Here is a 21,070-nt window from a genome sequence, read left to right as displayed (position 1 = left end):
CCAATAATTGGGCCTTTTTTGTTTAGGGAAAATATACCATCCGTCGGTTATCTCAACCTTTTAAATAATGGGGTTAGTGAAGTTTTAGATAATATGCCTTTAAATATTAAATACGACCTATGGTAGCAGCTTGATGGCGCACCAATACATTATACGGTTGCTGTAAAATAGTCCCTCCAACAAATGTTCAGAGGCAAAGTTATTGGACGTTACTGGGAACATTATTGGCCACCTAGAATACCCGACTTGACACTTTTAGACTTTTCTGGTGGAGTTACCTGAAACAAAAAGGGTACCGAAGTAGACCATTTACTAACATACAACATCTGGAAAATACCATTCGCAAGAGCTGTGCAAATATAAATCCCTGATTCATTAAAAATGCAGTTACAGATGTCAGTAGAAGGACCATAATTTATTTGACAACCTCATTTAGATCAATAAGTACTTAATTTTTTTGTACCCATTTGTATTTTCTATAACATTATTATTGTTTTAAAATTTATAATAATAATAATAGTTCCATCGAAATTATTTGCATTTTTTTTAGTTGTCTCTGCTTTTTCGAAATCAAAGGTTTGTTTAAGAAAATAGCCAAGTGATTGAAACTTTGCACCAGTCATGTTACAATTTTTATAGCAAATTTTTAATTTCTCTCTAAAAATGTTCGTATAAGTGAAAATGTATCAGAAAAGTTAAACTCCATGATGAGTTTGTTATGTATTCATGAATTGATGACAATTAACCGAACTTGTTTTTTAAAATAAAGGGGATATCTGTCAAAAATAAGCAAAACATTAACTTTATCCTAGTTGCATAAAATTTGGCATATGGATATAAAAATGCCATAGACACAACTTTTTCAAGTAACTTTTTGTTAAATTCGATCTAGAAATGCACTTTTTCAATTAAAAAAAAAAGTTGAATTTAACAAACACTGAACGTCAGTGGGTCGCAGTTGGCCGCATCATTTTAAGTTAAATTTAAAGCACAAACAAGTGCCGAAGTTAAACCTCATAGAAACTTTTCGAAAAAAAGTCTCCCATATGGTGCGCACTTTAATGGTGACACTGTATATATAGGGTCTTTCACGACGAGCGTTCGTTAGGAATATATGGAGAACGATTCAAAATTAAAACTTGAAATTTTGTGGTAGGGTTTTATGAAATGGCCGCCTCAACTAAAATATGTTCAATTTCCGGTGTCTTTTCGTTATACCGGAAGTTGAGGGCAACTTCCTTATTTCAAATGGAACACCCTGTATTTAATTACACTGTTGAATTCCTTGGCGCATTTAAGGCCCAATTTGTATAACAATTCCTATACCCAAATTTGTTAGTTTTCGAGATATTAATTTTTTTCTGAAAAATTTGACAGTTACAGCACCACTCCGAAAAAATCATAACTCATAGACATTAACAGTTGAAAATGTGAAATTCCACAGAATCACACCTTAAGCATCATGCCATGAACTGGTCCATCGAATTTACAGGGTGGCCGAAATTTCCACCTATAACATAACATCGAGAAAACTGATGAAACACGATTTTTTCTAATGGAAACCATACACTTTTCTATTATTTTTGGATACTACGAAAAAAAAAGATATCAAATTCATGGAGAATGTCCTATACCTAAAATACACCCCTGGCAAGATATATCCGATTTTGGAAAATATTTGAAATGTAAATCATTCAAAGCAATACCAAACCAAGAAAGCTTTGAAAACAAATGAACTAATATCAACTCTGTCGTTGGTAAAAGGTAACTCAATATAAAAATGGATGAATTGAAATGAAATACTATCAGAGCGATGAATTATATCTTTGTTTTTTGATATCGAATACAGTTATTTAATTTTGTTTATATTTTCCAAGGTTAGATTTTACTCTAGCATTTGACCTAATTTCTTTAAATTCAAATAATATTGTGTTTCATTTCAACAGATGTTCAAAGACATTGCCATTTTGTTCTAAACAAGATTATATTCTATTTGTAGCTTTCTGTATGGAGTCAGGAATCAAATTATTGAAAGGTCTCAGAACCCTTCGTTTCATATTTTCTTTATCACTCACAAGATCCGCATAAACATATCCTTCGATGTATCCCAAGATGAAGAAGTCCATTGGCGTCAGGTCTGGAGAGCGAGGAGGAAATTTAAATGGCCTATTGCAGCTATATACAAACTATTTCGTCTACATTTTGTTAAATTTTATTTTCTATTGTTATATTTTATCTATTAGATATGTGAAGTTAGTTTTGCTCAAATTGTGTTTCTGTGTATTTGTGTTTTTGAATTGTTTCTTTTTTTTATTCTTTGAAATGCTATATATACCAGATTTTTTAACAAGCTTTGTCAATGAGATTGTATTTTCTTGGACAATAAAGTATATGTCTATCTATCTATCTATCTATCCAGCTAGGGACACAGACCAGAATATTTTATCAAACACATTCAACTTGAAAGCCCTAACAGATAGAAGAAAATGCAACGCAATTATGTTTTTAGTTGAACTTTTGAATAGATAGCGAAATTAATTGTAGTGACTTGTTAAGTACCCAGATCGCAATCCAGGATAATTTCTATAATAGGAATCCTAGGACGAATTTATTGAAAAAGTCGCTGATATTTGTAATGTGCGAGTTGTTCAATATAGTGTCCGACTTGTACGATATACATCATGACAGCAACAGTTTATTTTAAGAACTATTAAAAATTCAATGCTATGATTGTTTTCTATTTTCCTTGTGTAGTCTGAATCTTTTTTCATTTATATATATACTTCCTAAATATTTGTATTTTGTCTATTTGTGGGTGTGAACCTGTTGAGAATAGACATATTATCATTATTATTATAACGTTTTTCCAAGTTTGTTTACAATGAATAATCACCGCGAAGCGGTGTGACAAGAAATGCATAGAGTTATAAATATTTTGAATAAAAACTCCGAAAAGCTACTAGTGAATAATATCAACATATAATTCGTTGTACAACCACATGACCAAGTTGACACCGCCGACAATTGAATACAATTCCACTCATTACGAAAACATCCTATCTATATCAAGTCTCATTAACGTTTATCAATCTTACAATCAGGAAATGAGTTTAATGAATATTCTATCCTAATTTGCATTTTTCAAATGTGCCTTCTTGATATAATAATAATTTTCTATTCGGACGAAACTTGGTATGACACTCACGACACAATTACGAAAGGGTGGCTGATGGTTCGAGAATGTGTACGCCTAACATACCTGCAAACAAAGGATCACGACTCATCATTGTGCATTGCGGAGGAAGTGAAGGATGGGTTTCGAATTCTTTGAAATTATGGTGTTCCTCTTCTTCTACCTTGGACGCGAATTTTATTTTTTATCGTAGCCATTCGGTTGTAACACAATTCTTACGTGTTTCATTTCGTCGTCGACCTACCTTCCTTCATATATCATCAAAGCTCTGTTCGCTAGTATGTTAATGACGGTTCGTTTCTGTTTTTGATGATGATCCATCATGTAGGTATCGACATGTGTGAGTTCTTCCTGTACACCTTATGGCCTAGTTAATTACCTTTCTCGATGACAAAACATCAACGAATGGTATTTGGAGTTCCAATGTAAACCGACCCATAGCTACAATGAATCCTGTACACCCCGGATGTTGCCTTATGTTGTCTGGGTTCCCCAGCTGAAAGTTTTTATTTCCCATCGTGTTTCCATCGGGATAACATGTTTGTTTGATATTATCAGATAAATAATAATTCTCACTGAATGCTTCAAACTATTTAATTTCGAGTAAACGGTAAGTACATAAGTTATACATCATACATCATTGGAAGCGAGGTCCGGTGATCCTTCTCAAAACATAAGGACATTCTGAAAAAATCATAATATCACGGAACTAATCAAATCTCTACACAACTCAAACCACATTATGAACAGAGCAAATATAAAAAGTTTTCCCTCCTTCTGACTTTCGAACGGAAAAAGATATTGATAGCTCTGTTGTCAGGTATTTCAATTCTTCATCTGATACTGTTCCATTTTTTGAAACTGGATCAGTCATTCCTGTTTAGATAACAGTTTTATATCAATTTCAAGAATCTGCCAACAAAAAGTATCATAATATGAATGAAAAAATGTCTTTCAAGCTCACTCCAGTTCATCGTAATTATTGTTAGAAATAGACACAGTTGACTTCCTGACGATGATGAAGTTTGTTTACAAATTCATTTCCCACATTATGAAACGTTTCTGGACTAATTCCGTTAGGAGCACCTTATTCTATGCATGAGCTCCAAAACAGACAGCGTGTTTGTAACGTATACTTTAGATTTCACGAATCGCCCACAAATAAATCAATGGGTATCATGTCAGGTGATGTAGCGGGTCGCCTATCGACCCGTTTCGATAATTGCCATCGAATTTTCATTCGAACCAGCCTATCATTGCTGAAACGTAACATCACTTGACGTGGACCCTTAGAAGAGTTCACTAGATTACCGCATATGAAGCCTCTAGATGTTTTGGAGGTGATACGTCATATGTGAAGTCTACGATACAAAACCGTAGTTAATTTCATAATTCGTAAATGAAAAATGTGGTGTTCGCAACACAATTTCATCAGGAAAGTTTTTCATATGATGAAATTGGCTGATGCTTGATGAAAATCCAATTTTAACAAAAACGTGTTTCGTCATATAATGACTTCTTCAGGCGTGTCTTTACTAACTAGATCTGCATATTCTATGCTTAGTAAACCTAATGTTACAATTTGATGTACCTACGTTTCAAGTACCTGAGTTTTACCTGCTCATTTGATGTTTCATGTGTACCTGAGTTTATAATGAATCAAATTACCCGGGCTTATATCCTAGTTTCCACATTTGACAAAATATTTATTAACGAGAGCTTATTCAATTCTAATTGATCAATCAGTAAATTACCCGAATTCTTGAATCTTTTGACTTCTCAACATTCTAGAAGATTGGGTTTCAAACTTTTCCTTCTGAATGTAACACGTCGTATTTATGATTGAATTCATGTCCTTTGGTTTGTCACCTCACAAACCACAAGAGGGGACTAAATCATCTGTCGGTAACAAATAAGACAGATGGGTATCCGCGGCTAAGCTAAACAGTGGAGACGGGAGTGGGTTAAACAACTTAGCAAATTTCAAATAGGTCTTAATGGGCGCCAGGTAAATTTAATCCTCCAGATACCCTAAGTAACTCACAATATCAATAACTTACCAATTAATATTGGAAATAAAAGATAAAAATCCCCAATATGATTTATTCAGTAATCCTAACTTACATGGATTAACCAACAACGCTTCTAAGACAACAATGCAATATTCACACTACTACGCGATGTTCAAATGTCCATACAAGAGCGCGGTGTATCTAACCACGAATTCAATCAGCCATAAATTACGGTAGTAACGACGCTCAAAAAAAAACTACAATACGTCGAGTAAAACTACCACGAAAATTGAGTAGGTGAAATCGTAAATACTAGTATTGGATGGTAAGACAAACTCGTTTGCGTCGCGTGAGCTCAGGCGTAGGCGCATCGGTGTCAATCAGCAATCGTGAAAGGAAGAATATACCTCAATTTCCGTTTCACAAATATCTATGTCAATCAGGTATCAATAACTAACTCTTCATCAATAAACGATAAACAAACACTATATCAACAGGTATCAATAAACATAAGGGCAACAATTATTCAAATATCTCAGTATATCACAAATATTCAATTAAATCAATTATAACTTGCGTGCTCCTTTTGGGCCACCCGGTATATGGTGTTAGGCTACCCTGTAGTATGGCGGAGATGGATCACCCTGTAGCACCGGAGATGGATCACCCTGTAGCACCACCAAGATAGATCACCCTGTAGGGCACGACAAGCTGGACCAGTAATGGATCACCAAATAAGATCCAGAAAGAAAATAAAGGAAAACAGGAACCCTTGACGAAGACAAAAAAAAAACAGGAAGAAAAGCAGGAAGAAAAACAGGAAGAAAAACAGGAAGAAAAAAAGCAGGAAGAAAAAGCAGGAAGAAAAACAGGAAGAAAAACCCTACGGAAGAAAATTCTCAATCAGAATCAGATGAAACAAGGTGAGATTCAACCCCCATTCAATAGGACTATTTGACTAATCAATACCCCTGGTATATTTTCATCAAGCAAAGTAGCAAGATAACAAGAGTATATTTTTGGGTGCCCTGTATAACCATATGATCCGTAAAAATCAAGAAAATTGAATGAGTGTTGAAACCTCTCTTCAATACTAATATTCAGTTGAGATATAACGATGGAACCAGAAATTACTAAAATCATTTAAAACACATTTAATGGTAAAATTCTTACCCTGGCCAAGGGGTTTTCTATACGATTCTTCGTGTGCGGTGTTCTGCACGGAAGTCCTGCTGGGACTTGATGAGTGACTGAGGGCCTTCTGTTTCTTATGAATCTAGAGACGAGAAACGAAGGTTGTAGAATTGAAGAAGTGATATCATAGCTAAGATCACATGAGAGATGCGACCGTGATTCAGACATACCTAATTTCGGAAATCCTTCCACCTGGCACGAGTTCGGTATCCACCACAAATCCTCAAAAGAGCTTAAGTTTCCGACTGCAAATATCCACACCAAAATGACCAATCAGTCTTCCACTATACAATCCTGACTTGTAGAAATAATCCCCGTGAAGGATGGCACAAATACAACCAAATATATCCTACAATCAGTCTGATGATACCCTTTGAACTCCGAACCAAGCTCACCGAAGGCTAACTTCCAAATACTAAGAGAATGCCACATCTGACAGCTAACCAGTTGTTGCCACAGTGCATCCAATCTACACTACAAGCACCAAGGGGGCGCTGTGCACAACATCATAAATCTAACAATTCCTCCACAGCCACTTGATACATCATCAACAAGTCCATGACCCATCAAAACTCCTTCTCAAAGCAATGCAACCCTAAAACAACCCTTGACAACTTGAGTAACCGATCAATCCCTCACCCGTGAACAACTGTAGAACTAGTTCGGTGTAAGTCGACGGAACGACACTACGAAAGTTCGGCAGATGTCAACCAACAGCTGTCTCTTAACCTTGTTTACGAATATTTACAAAATATATTGTTCCAACCTATTTTCAACTATTTACCAATCCTTATTCATGCGATGGAATAGAAACATATAAGGTAAGTCGCCATAACCTTCCCTTTCAGTACAAATATTAGAGCATTCATATTATGCAGAATATTTACCGAAAATATCAAACAGTATTCAGAAACCCAGAGGTAACTAATATTGTTTTTCAGGCGATATGGCTCTAATATGTCAGTAAACCTTCTGGAAGTGATGAATAACAATCTATGCAAGAAATATTCTCGGAAAGGTATAGGGAATAAGGCAGACAACGGCTGAAAAAAATGATAGGTGAAGAAAACTGAGAAACAAACAATAACAACTATTTCAACCTAGCGAGGAATTTCGGATCTCCAACGTCGATTGGCAATAGGAGAACGCGTAAGTACTGGTCAAAGCAGTTAGTCAGGGAGCATACATTTATTCTTATACATTTCAGGTATGGTTTTCTATGGAACGGAAGGTTCCCATTACTATGATGTTAAATGAATAAAATGAACTTGTAACTGAATTACATTGTTAATATCCTCTGAATAAAGATCTTAAAAGGTAAGGTAGTGGTTTTGAAAGGTCACATAAGAGCAGTTTGATCTAGTGCTAAATTGAAACGTAACAACTTCTTTGAAAATGTAGGTCGGGCACACTGACAAACCAGATGTGTCCCTAGCTGTGACGAAAAGTTCGTCATCAATAAATGACAATTCTGTCGATTCCATAGTAAATAAACGAACAATATCTACAATATTTACAAGTAAATTTAGACCGTTACAATTCCCCCTTGCCTCAAGAAAATTTACTAGCGTAAATTTTCATCAGCGCTAGCTGACTTTAGGTCTTTCGCATTCCATATTCCCTTATAATTACCGTCTTCATCTCTTAATTCATATGTCCACGGGGATACCTTTTTTTAATATAAAAAGGCCCGACAAATCTTGGCGCTAGCTTAGCACTAAAATATTTGTCCGCCTCCGATACCACAAAATTCTTCCTCCAAACGGGTTGATTTGGCCAAAATTCTTCACTCCTTCTTCGAAGGTTATAAGTTTTTTCATTCTTTCGAGCAGCCACATCTAACCTTTTCCTTATCTCCTCAAAGAGTTTTCTGAATCCTTCAGGCCTCGAATCTTCAGCAGGTTCACTATCAACCAATAGATTTTTCCTCCGAGAGATCTCCTCTCCGCACAAAACCATTGAGCGGCCGAAATTCACGAAATATGGAGTGTGGTTAGTCGTCTCATGTCGAGCCGTTCTCAAGGCGCATGATAGCTTGGGTAAGTTGAAATCCCAGGTCCTGTGATTATCGGACACATACATAGCCAACATTGACTTCAATGTTCTGTTCACTCGTTCAGTCGGGTTTGCCTGAGGATGATAATGGGCATTATACCTAATTTTCACCTTATATTCTTCCACGAGTTTTCTCATCTGTCGAGATCGGTATTGCGGCCCATTATCGCACAAAAGAATTCGGGGAACTCCATATACCAGAAAAACTTCCTCTTCGATCTTCCTTATGATGATTTCTGCTGTTGACGATCTTAGCGGAAAGACTAATGAAAACTTGCTAAAGTAATCTGTTACGACTAGGATAAATTTATTGCCTTTTGTAGATCTAGGTAAGGGTCCCATGATATCACTGGCGATCATTTCCCATGGCCGGGTCACTTTCGGTTGTGGAGTCATTAGTCCATTTGGTCCTCTGAGGTCGGGTTTATAGGCGGAACAAGTGGAACAATTTCGAACAAACTTCGACACGTCAGATTTCATCTTTGGCCAATAATGCCTTTCCCTGATACGATGGTAGGTTTTGAATATTCCTTGATGTCCTGAGGTCGGGTCTGCATGAGCTTCAATAAGAATTTTCTTCCGATCCGCTTTTGGTACAACTAACTTCCAAACGTCGGTTTGGTCTTCTAATTCCACGTAACACGGTTTGACGTACTTGTAGAGTGATCCCTGAGAGAATCTCCAATTGGGGTATTTTTCGGGTTGTAAACTCACTCGATCTTTCACGCGCAGGTACCACTTGTCCAAAATCTCTTCTTTCATCTGCTGGTTGATGGCATCAATGACTGGGACCGATCGAGAAAGGGTGTCAGGAACGATGTGATCCTTCCCTTTCCTGTGAACAATTTTGAAGTCATATTGCTGCATGCGGACTGCCCATCTTGCCAGTCGTCCTGATGGATCTTTCAAATTCTGTAACCAGACCAAGGAATAGTGATCGGTTATTACGGTGAACGGAATAGCTTCTAAATAAGGTCGCAGTTTTTCAATCGCCCACAGCACGGCCAAGCATTCCCTTTCTGTAGTAGAAAAATTGCGCTCTTGTTTCGTCAATGATCTACTCAAATAGCAAATTACTACGTCCTCATCCTCGCGAGTCTGAGTGAGAACAGCGCCAATTCCAAATGCCGAGGCGTCTGTTTGCAGAACAAATGGGAGGGAATAATCCGGACAGCTCAAGACTGGTGCTGATATAAGACGTTCCTTCATCTTCTGAAAAGCGATATCGCAAGTTTCGGTCCAATCAAACTTTCTACCCTTTTTCAGCAGCGATGTGAGTGGAGAAACGATGGATGCAAACTCAGGTATGAATCTCCTGTACCAGGAAAAAGTACCCACCAGTCTCCTGACATCTTTTACCGATTCTGGTCTAGGAAGCTGCAACATAGCCTTGACTTTATCGGGGTCGACATGCAATCCATTTCTATCTACAACGTATCCAAATACTTCATTTCTGGCCTACAAAATTGACACTTTTCGAAGCTAACAGTGAGATTTGCTTCTCTCAATCTGCGGAAAACTTCATCAAGAATTGTCAGATGTTTCTCCAGAGTTTGGGTAACGATCACTACATCATCCAAATAGACGAAGACGTGTGGTTCTAGTTCAGGTCCTAGGACGGTGTCGATCAACCTCTGCCACGTTGCTGGTGAATTATGTAATCCGAACGGCATCCTTTTAAATTGGAACAAACCACGCCCAGGAACGGTAAACGCTGTATACGGTCTCGACTTTTCCGCCACAGGAACTTGCCAATACGCAGACTTGATATCAAGAGAGGATAAATAATGTGCATTTTTCAATTTATCGAGCGTGTGGGAAACATATGGGAGAGGGTAGCTGTCTCGTTCCGTTACCGAATTTAGTTTTCTGTAATCAACGCAAAAGCGGTAGCTCCCATCTTTCTTCTTAACGAGAAGAACCGGTGACGACCAGCCACTATTCGACTTCTCGATAATATCGTTCTTCAACATCTCTGTTAGTTCTCGATCAATATGTTGTTGAATAATAGGCGACACTGGATAATAACGCTGCTTGATGGGTGGTGAGTTGGTCACGATGACATGTTCAGCTAGATTCGTACAGCCTAAATTATTCCCCATGAGCTCCTTGTTCTTCTCTACTACAGCGTTTAGCCGGGCCTCTTCCAATGGTGATAAAACTGTTTGTCCTCGAAGATGGTCCAATGCGTTCAGATAGCAAATTTCCTCAGAAAATTTCCACTCGTTGTGCCTCAGATTCGGAACCACTCCCATTGCTCTCCAGAAATTCGTTCCCAAAATTAAGTGATGAGGGACATCAGGAACCACTAAAACTCGAATTAATTTCAGCTTGCCTCTTAAACAAAATGGCACTTCACATTCTCCTATGCTTTCACATACTTGACCATTGGCAACAGTGCAACTAATTCTCTTTGCTGAATTCAAATGTACCAAATCTTTTACGATTTGCCAACCTGGGTGTCCCAAGATAGTGGCTGAGGCACCTGAGTCTAATAACCCCAGTAAACTACGCCCAAGACTTCAACTTTAAGGTAGGGTCTCTCATCGTTTTCGGCGTGATCCAGAATATAATCAAGGATTGGTTGAATAGCAGTCGCCGAGTGCAATTCGCGAGCGCCTTCCCTCGACGATTCAAAGGCGTCGCTTGTCGTTTCCCGACACGGAGCAGTTTGGACAATTACGAACGGTATACCCTTTTCTCTTACATCTGTAGCATTCCAGTTGCTTCGGTAGAGCACATCCTATAGCACGATGTCCGGGTTGATCGCATCGGAAACATACTATCTCCTTCGACTGATTGTTCGACGGAATTCGTGCCGTTGCTATCTCTAAGGCATTCAATTCCTTGGTGACCTCTACGAAAGCCAAATCCTTCTCTATCACGTTGCCACGACGTGCTGATGGTTCTACGTAGCTATTGATTATGTCCCTTCTGGCTTCCATTCTTCGACATACCGAGCGAAGTTCTGAAATGGTTGTGGGTAAGGGTTCACGTAATCTGTCTTGGTAAAAGGGATGTAAATTCTTCATAACTATGTTCAGCTTAGCTTCCTCTGTCATTGGGCAACCTAGGCGGCTGAAGTAGCTTGACATCACTGCAAGATAAACTCCGATGGTTTCTGAGTGGTGTTGAGTCCTTTTCTGCAATTCTTCGAACAATGCGTCAGAATGATTGGCAGAGAGATATTCTTCTCGAAACTCTTCCACTAGTTCTTCCCAGGTCGATACTCGATTCCGACAATCTTTATAAAATTGATACGCCTTGTCAGCAAAAAGGTCCACACCTGAGTCCAACAAAACAGCGTTGGGGACATGTCGCGCTAGTCTCAACTCCTCTATTCCCTCGAAAAATGCTGTCACCGACATTCCTTTACCATCTCCAGAAAACTTCTTCAGATTCCATTTATAAGGCGGAATCATTTTACTGGTTGAGCATGGGTCAAAGACTGGATCTTCCGTCAGAGACGATCGAGCAACTGCTCCTAAGTTAGCATGGAATGATTGCGCTCCCAATCTGCTTTCTAATTGATTTAGTGCAACCGGCACACGCTTCGTATCACTTCTCTTGCTGCTGTCAACTTTACGTGAAAATTCGTCCATCAACGACAGAGCCAAACCCAGGAGTTCGGATTTCCGGGTTTCTTTGTCCTTATCCTTATCTGGGTCCATATTGTCTATACGATTCAACACATGTGCTAGCTTGGTCTGAAGTTTCATTGCCCCGCTACTCGTTCCAGAATCGGTTATGTCATCAATCAGCCTTCTGATATCATCTAGTTTCCCTCTGATTGCAGCCTCATCTTCCTCGAAAGTGAATGGATATGAAGGATATCTGGATAGAAGACTCTCGCCGTACCTTTCCATCTGCATTACTTGAACCAAACGATGTCTCATTTCCTCACAAGTGCCAGTTGCTACGCCCCGATATGCTAATTCATAGGTCAGTTCGTCTTTATCAAGACGATTTATTACCAGTCTTCTTGCCATAACGCTATTCTACTAGAGTGGTATCAATTAAAAAAAATATTTATATTTTTCCAAAGTTTCCAAAAGTCACCTACTAAAGCCAAAACGCAAAAAAAAAACCTTCTTTTAAGGGCCCCACGTTGGGCGCCAAAATGTCACCTCACAAACCACAAGAGGGGACTAAATCATCTGTCGGTAACAAATAAGACAGATGGGTATCCGCGGCTAAGCTAAACAGTGGAGACGGGAGTGGGTTAAACAACTTAGCAAATTTCAAATAGGTCTTAATGGGCGCCAGGTAAATTTAATCCTCCAGATACCCTAAGTAACTCACAATATCAATAACTTACCAATTAATATTGGAAATAAAAGATAAAAATCCCCAATATGATTTATTCAGTAATCCTAACTTACATGGATTAACCAACAACGCTTCTAAGACAACAATGCAATATTCACACTACTACGCGATGTTCAAATGTCCATACAAGAGCGCGGTGTATCTAACCACGAATTCAATCAGCCATAAATTACGGTAGTAACGACGCTCAAAAAAAAAACTACAATACGTCGAGTAAAACTACCACGAAAATTGAGTAGGTGAAATCGTAAATACTAGTATTGGATGGTAAGACAAACTCGTTTGCGTCGCGTGAGCTCAGGCGTAGGCGCATCGGTGTCAATCAGCAATCGTGAAAGGAAGAATATACCTCAATTTCCGTTTCACAAATATCTATGTCAATCAGGTATCAATAACTAACTCTTCATCAATAAACGATAAACAAACACTATATCAACAGGTATCAATAAACATAAGGGCAACAATTATTCAAATATCTCAGTATATCACAAATATTCAATTAAATCAATTATAACTTGCGTGCTCCTTTTGGGCCACCCGGTATATGGTGTTAGGCTACCCTGTAGTATGGCGGAGATGGATCACCCTGTAGCACCGGAGATGGATCACCCTGTAGCACCACCAAGATAGATCACCCTGTAGGGCACGACAAGCTGGACCAGTAATGGATCACCAAATAAGATCCAGAAAGAAAATAAAGGAAAACAGGAACCTTGACGAAGACAAAAAAAAAACAGGAAGAAAAGCAGGAAGAAAAACAGGAAGAAAAACAGGAAGAAAAAAGCAGGAAGAAAAAGCAGGAAGAAAAACAGGAAGAAAAACCCTACGGAAGAAAATTCTCAATCAGAATCAGATGAAACAAGGTGAGATTCAACCCCCATTCAATAGGACTATTTGACTAATCAATACCCCTGGTATATTTTCATCAAGCAAAGTAGCAAGATAACAAGAGTATATTTTTGGGTGCCCTGTATAACCATATGATCCGTAAAAATCAAGAAAATTGAATGAGTGTTGAAACCTCTCTTCAATACTAATATTCAGTTGAGATATAACGATGGAACCAGAAATTACTAAAATCATTTAAAACACATTTAATGGTAAAATTCTTACCCTGGCCAAGGGGTTTTCTATACGATTCTTCGTGTGCGGTGTTCTGCACGGAAGTCCTGCTGGGACTTGATGAGTGACTGAGGGCCTTCTGTTTCTTATGAATCTAGAGACGAGAAACGAAGGTTGTAGAATTGAAGAAGGGATATCATAGCTAAGATCACATGAGAGATGCGACCGTGATTCAGACATACCTAATTTCGGAAATCCTTCCACCTGGCACGAGTTCGGTATCCACCACAAATCCTCAAAAGAGCTTAAGTTTCCGACTGCAAATATCCACACCAAAATGACCAATCAGTCTTCCACTATACAATCCTGACTTGTAGAAATAATCCCGTGAAGGATGGCACAAATACAACCAAATATATCCTACAATCAGTCTGATGATACCCTTTGAACTCCGAACCAAGCTCACCGAAGGCTAACTTCCAAATACTAAGAGAATGCCACATCTGACAGCTAACCAGTTGTTGCCACAGTGCATCCAATCTACACTACAAGCACCAAGGGGGCGCTGTGCACAACATCATAAATCTAACAATTCCTCCACAGCCACTTGATACATCATCAACAAGTCCATGACCCATCAAAACTCCTTCTCAAAGCAATGCAACCCTAAAACAACCCTTGACAACTTGAGTAACCGATCAATCCCTCACCCGTGAACAACTGTAGAACTAGTTCGGTGTAAGTCGACGGAACGACACTACGAAAGTTCGGCAGATGTCAACCAACAGCTGTCTCTTAACCTTGTTTACGAATATTTACAAAATATATTGTTCCAACCTATTTTCAACTATTTACCAATCCTTATTCATGCGATGGAATAGAAACATATAAGGTAAGTCGCCATAACCTTCCCTTTCAGTACAAATATTAGAGCATTCATATTATGCAGAATATTTACCGAAAATATCAAACAGTATTCAGAAACCCAGAGGTAACTAATATTGTTTTTCAGGCGATATGGCTCTAATATGTCAGTAAACCTTCTGGAAGTGATGAATAACAATCTATGCAAGAAATATTCTCGGAAAGGTATAGGGAATAAGGCAGACAACGGCTGAAAAAATGATAGGTGAAGAAAACTGAGAAACAAACAATAACAACTATTTCAACCTAGCGAGGAATTTCGGATCTCCAACGTCGATTGGCAATAGGAGAACGCGTAAGTACTGGTCAAAGCAGTTAGTCAGGGAGCATACATTTATTCTTATACATTTCAGGTATGGTTTTCTATGGAACGGAAGGTTCCCATTACTATGATGTTAAATGAATAAAATGAACTTGTAACTGAATTACATTGTTAATATCCTCTGAATAAAGATCTTAAAAGGTAAGGTAGTGGTTTTGAAAGGTCACATAAGAGCAGTTTGATCTAGTGCTAAATTGAAACGTAACAACTTCTTTGAAAATGTAGGTCGGGCACACTGACAAACCAGATGTGTCCCTAGCTGTGACGAAAAGTTCGTCATCAATAAATGACAATTCTGTCGATTCCATAGTAAATAAACGAACAATATCTACAATATTTACAAGTAAATTTAGACCGTTACAGGTTAAAAGGTGGTTTGCAAATGTGGAATTGATCTTTCTATTTACAAAACTACTTTTATGATCTTTGATTCTTTGGGAAAATGTTTCCCCTGTTTGGCCAATATACAGTTTTGGACAAGAGCCACAAAACGGCTTATATACTACTGATTTATCCGACACCTAAGTTTTGTCGGATATTTATTTAGACAATTATTCGTTCTGTAAGCTAAGTTAACGCATTCTTTTTTCAAGAAATGGGCAATATTATTGGTAGGTATATAAGCTGACTTGTGGCTCTTGTCCAAAACTGTTTATTAATCAAACAGAGAAAACATTTTCTTAAAGAGTTGAAGAGAATAGAAGAACTTTTGTAAATGAAAAGACCAACTCAACATTTGCAAACCACCTTTTAGCAAAACGACGAAATCGTGAATACGACGTGTTCAGAAGAAAAAGTTACAAACTCATTCTTCTAGAATGTTGAGGAATCAATAAATTCAAGAATTCGAATAATTCACTGAATGATCCATTAGAATTAAATAACTCACCATTTTCAAACGTGGAAACTGGTACATAAGCTCCAGATATTTAATTCATTACAAACTCAGGTGTATATGAAACATTAAATGACCAGGTAAAACTCAAGTACTTGAAATGTAGGTACTTTGAATCGTGAAGTCAGGTATATAAAGCGTTGAATATGTAGAATATAGTTTGTAAAGATATGCCCGAAGAAGCCATTCTATGGCGAAACACGTATTGCAATTTTGTTAAACTATTTAGTGGAAATCTTAAAACGAAGTGTTTTTTCAATACATTTTAAACGTTTCGTAATGTAAGAAACGAATTTGTAAATGACTCTCTCATTGTGAGGAAATGAATGGTGAATATTATGAACACATTTATTATGAAATGAATGTATTTTTCATTTTTTTCAGATCTATAAGAGAAATATAAAACTGCTGAGTTCTCAGGAATAACTGATCCGATTTCCAAAAACAAAACAGTATTGGAACGATAATTGTAATTGCTATCGAACTAGTTATCACAAGAAACCCTTTCCATCTGAAAAACCGAGCTTTTTCAGGTGAATTTTGTCTTACCTCGATCTAGTTCAGAAGTCAATAGAGGGATACATTTCACGTCTGCACTAAATCGATAACATATCACTAGTTCAATAAACAAAACTACTCACAACTGAATCTTTCTTGTACAGACATTGTTGCATTACAAAAATCTGTTCGTATTGTTCGCCACCTGGAAAGTAAATATTTTTTCAAAAAATGTAGGTCCTGTTACATTTGAAAAAATTTTATATAGTGAGCATACGAAAATATCATTGTTTCTAGGCTAGAGAAAATCCAAAAAAAAAGGAGATGAAAACTTTTTGGAAACTTTCGATAAAAATGCAATTTAATTTTCATTTTGTCTTCATAACAACCTTATTTCTTATAATATCGGGCTGGCGATATATCTTCCGTGGTGAAAAAAGACATTTTTCTTCTCTGATACCCCCTTTCCCGAGTAACACACGAAAGGAAAATGGAATGATTTTGTCAAAAATGTAAACATAAATAATATTAGAATATTGAAATTGGGAAAATTCTAAAATGAATTCAAAAAAACTCCTGTTGTTTATGTAAATCTTTTTCAAATATTTTTTTTCAGCAACCATCCGGGAGTAGCCACTTCCTTGACGCTTCTTTATATGAAAATATTGTATGTATGCATGTATGTATGAAAATATTGATATGTATGGTTCTGAGAAATGCAGTCGATTATTACGATAGCAGCAAAATAATGACTGAAAGCTATCTGACATGAAATTGAACTTTATTAGTTTGAACTTTCATTGTCTAATATGATATGATTTGAAATATCTGAAATATCAAATGAAAATTCGACACAAGAAACCCGCACAGCGATGAAAATCAGCAAATCAGAGAGTTCTGCACTGCTGTCACCATTAGTGAGTGGTGTTGTTCTACCTCGAGGTAAGTATACGTCTCTTCAGCATCCAAATGGTGTAGGATGCTTTTATCTACTAGCTGCACATCCTCTCCGTAGTCCCCGCATCGTCCTCTTTTGAGATGGACCATTGCACATTTGTCTTTCACCACCCTCAAGGACGGATGGAGATCCTTCTCTCCAGAGGCATAAAGTTTGAGATCATCCATCTAAAACAATTGAGTGACCTTGTGCCTCCGGTTTCCGGAGGTGCCACAGTTATTCCCTTGAGTATTTCTGAACGCAACAAATGATGGTCATAGTGAGATGTAGACGAGAAGGGGACTAGGGAAATCCTTCTGAAATACACCCCTTATGAAAGTGACCCACCCTGTTTGGAATCTGGCTTGACCAGATGTTATGGTGAAGCGAGTTCGCCAGACTGGTATCAGTTGTTCAACGCATCTCATTATTTTGTCCGGTACCGCAAGGCATCTGAGCAAATGCAAGATGAGCTCATGCGATATTGTATCAAATGCCTTGCGGAAATCGATCCAGGCCATAAAGAGGTTACGCGTATATTGTATCGAGTCCTGCGTTACACATCTATCGATGACCAGGTTTTCTTCACATCCTGGGACTCCTCTCTTCGAGGAGTCCCTGGATGCTCATATATCCAATCGAACACTTGGTCAACTGCGATGAGTATTCTGCTTGTAAACAACATGAGTTGAAAACTCTGGCAAAATGTCATCCTCTTCTGTTAGAACACTATGAACTTCCGCACCCAAACAAGCCAGTCCTCGTGGCTTCAGGGCCCTAATTCTGTGGAGCGCTCTGCGTGTTCTGATTGACTTTATTGGTGGCAGGCTGGAAAGGAGCTATATAGCTCTGCCGCCGAAGATAGGATACTTAATCTCTAAGATTTTGGGTGGAAAATGCGATGGAAAATGCTCCGAATGTGTTTCACGCCACAGAGCATGCATTTTTGCCATGTGCCCTCTTTGTGCGGGCTCACTACCCTGTTTCTTAGCTCATGCGTCCACTCAAAGCATCCGTTGTCATTTCCAGGGTTGTCATCGGTAGGCAAATCATAGTTATGGGTCCCACCACTTTGTCTCTGATTATGGGGCCTCTTCCTCGATTACCAGAAAACAAGTTTTAGGTCTACGGGTGGTTAGCCTTGTGGACCCACGGCTGGACTGGCTGAACCGGTCCGGTTTTGCACCAGTTGCTCGGGTAAGTGGTGGCGCAACTCACCAAAGGCCAAGGGTGTTAGTGACCATCCCTGCTTAGAAAAGAGACATTAAATATTATCATTATTATCATACTATTTATTTGGATGGAAATGAATATCGTATAACTCTGGAGCATCCCTTGGACACACCTTTCAATGAATTGGTACATCCACAGGATGTTCCTGGAACTAGTGTATTTTTGGAACATACTTAGGAAGTACCTGATATAGCTCATTACCTGCTTGTTTTCCCTCATTGAGACAACCTTCCACCATATCTAGTTCCTCTTTAATTTCCAGACGACGTGGTAGACAATACATCAGCCTGTAAGGAACCAAATCCAAGTTCTCATCCATCTGAAAAAAATCAATTCAAAGGGGTTTTTTGTTACGAATTATAGTCAAGTATGTTTTCCAATATACTTCAACAATGAAACTACACTCATTAAATTTTTCATCATAGAAATGTTTCTCTACATGAGTTTAAATCGACAGGAGGCATGAATAATCGCTACTCCAAAGTAGATTCGTTTGTGAGTGAATTTTTGATATTATCTAACATCTGGTCTACGACAGAAATCCTACTCAGGCAGATGAATGAATCTGGTAGTTTTGCTACACATCATTATTGGGTAAAAACAAAGGTAAAGCTTTCTTTACCTTTGTTTACCATAAATCAATCTCTTCTAAAATTATCCCTATTGAATATGACTAGATCGTTGTGTTTTTGCACTCGATGAAAATATCCAACAAGGATGTAGTAGTTTTATCAATTTGTCCCATAATTAGTATAAATAATGTGTTTTTCAGCAGAAACATATTCTGAGATTTTACCAAACCTTCTAGTGAAAATGTAAAAAAACTGATTGATAGTGAAACTTAGGTTCAACGTTACTTACGATACCGGCACTTCTCCACATGCAGAGCAAGTATTTCTGTAAAAAAACTAAGAGTTAGTTTGGTAATAAGAAAAAGTCATTATGCTTCAATGTAAAAATGTGACTCTGATGCACTTTTCTAAGTAAAAGAAACTATTAGTACTACTTATACTAGCCGAATAACTAACATAATCTGATCAAAATCAGGAAAAAGGTAGAAAAGATCCTTTGGGATCCACCAAAAGTATGAGAACAAATGAGGAGTCTAGCGTTAAATGTATAGAAAGCCTCTGAGAATTTGAAAAAGCAATCAAATGTTCATCGCCTGATAGACCCTATTATAGTTTGGACGAATTTCATAACTTCCACTAACACTTATTCTGAAATACAACGTATCCCAAGTCAATGTTAGTATCAAACTAAATTTCCATCCATCTAGTATCTGCAATAACTCATACCATTTTTATGTTTTGTGTAATTTTTTTCTTGATTTTTATATTCTTATGTTTATATTCTTATATTCTATGTCTTATTACCACAATTTCCACATGTGGATATTTCCTTTATTGTGATAAACATCTGTTTTTCGCATATTTTCTTTTTATATGTGTGTGTATATGTACGTATAGATATTTTTATAGGTTTTACATTATATAGACTTAGTATATGTTTATTACTGGAGTTCTTTCCCAACACCAAACCGTCATTTTAACACCTCGAACCGTGTTTCGATCACCCAGTGATCATCTTCAAGATGAAGATCAAACTGATCTTCCGCTTGATGATCGAAACACATGTCGAGGTATCAAAATAATGGTTTGATGTTGGGAAAAAACACCAGTAATATTCATTACTACACTAAAGGTTCCAAACTGTGCATCACAAGTTAGTCTATGCTTGCTTATATTTTTATCTTATTCACACACGCTTTGTCAATAAGATCCGTTCTTCTGACAATAAAGCTTATTTATCATTATGTCAAAACAAAAGAGATATATGAGTATCATTGATGAAATGTACTGATGCCTCCGAAATGGATACAGAAACTTTTTGACAGTGTCAAAACTCCAGCACTATAGAAATCACTCGGAAAAGACGTTTACTCGGAGGTTTTTTAGAAGATACACTCAACAAGGATATTTTTTAGTAACATTCAAAACTAGGAAGTCATTAACTTGTTACTCTGAACTCATTTGGAAGTGGAAAACTCACTTAGGTCCTTTGGCAGAACAATGAAGTAACTTTCATGTGGGTACCAGAAACCAAAGAGGTTGCTGAAGTCATTACAAATTAGAAATTTCGAAGTTCTTCCTTTGACCAGGAATTCCTCTATGAACTCTCGATGAACCACATAAAGAAATAATCTCTCAGTATAATCAAAGTCTAATGAAATGGTCGATTATCCATCGCTAAAGAAAGCTTGATAGTTTCAAGGATTGAAAATGACTGAGATTGATGAGCATACATACAAAACAATGCCAATACCATGAAATAGAAATATCTGTCAGTGAGAGTTACCGCTACTAGGGTTATGCTGTTGGTTTGGAGTCAGGTCTGCAAACACTTCTCATTCTTT

General features: G+C 37.6%; 1 protein-coding gene across 1 annotated transcript; it reads right to left on the bottom strand.

The window, feature by feature from the left end:
• Window positions 1–3,769: 3,769 nt before the first annotated feature.
• On the bottom strand, window positions 3,770–19,550 carry LOC111508295 (uncharacterized). The gene is made up of 4 exons (XM_074174756.1): window positions 19,516–19,550; window positions 18,856–18,973; window positions 16,628–16,689; window positions 3,770–3,877 (listed from the first exon to the last, which is right to left on the bottom strand). The coding sequence occupies exons 1-4, from the start codon at window positions 19,534–19,536 to the stop codon at window positions 3,860–3,862; spliced, it is 219 nt and encodes a 72-aa protein (XP_074030857.1). The 5' UTR covers window positions 19,537–19,550; the 3' UTR covers window positions 3,770–3,859.
• Window positions 19,551–21,070: the final 1,520 nt, after the last annotated feature.

The sequence above is a fragment of the Leptinotarsa decemlineata genome, unplaced genomic scaffold, assembly GCF_025532065.1.
Source record: "Leptinotarsa decemlineata unplaced genomic scaffold, Ldec_3_MD MMD2_tig00000882_RagTag_RagTag, whole genome shotgun sequence".
NCBI lineage: Eukaryota > Metazoa > Arthropoda > Insecta > Coleoptera > Chrysomelidae > Leptinotarsa > Leptinotarsa decemlineata.
This window is presented reverse-complemented; position numbering and strand designations above follow the sequence as displayed.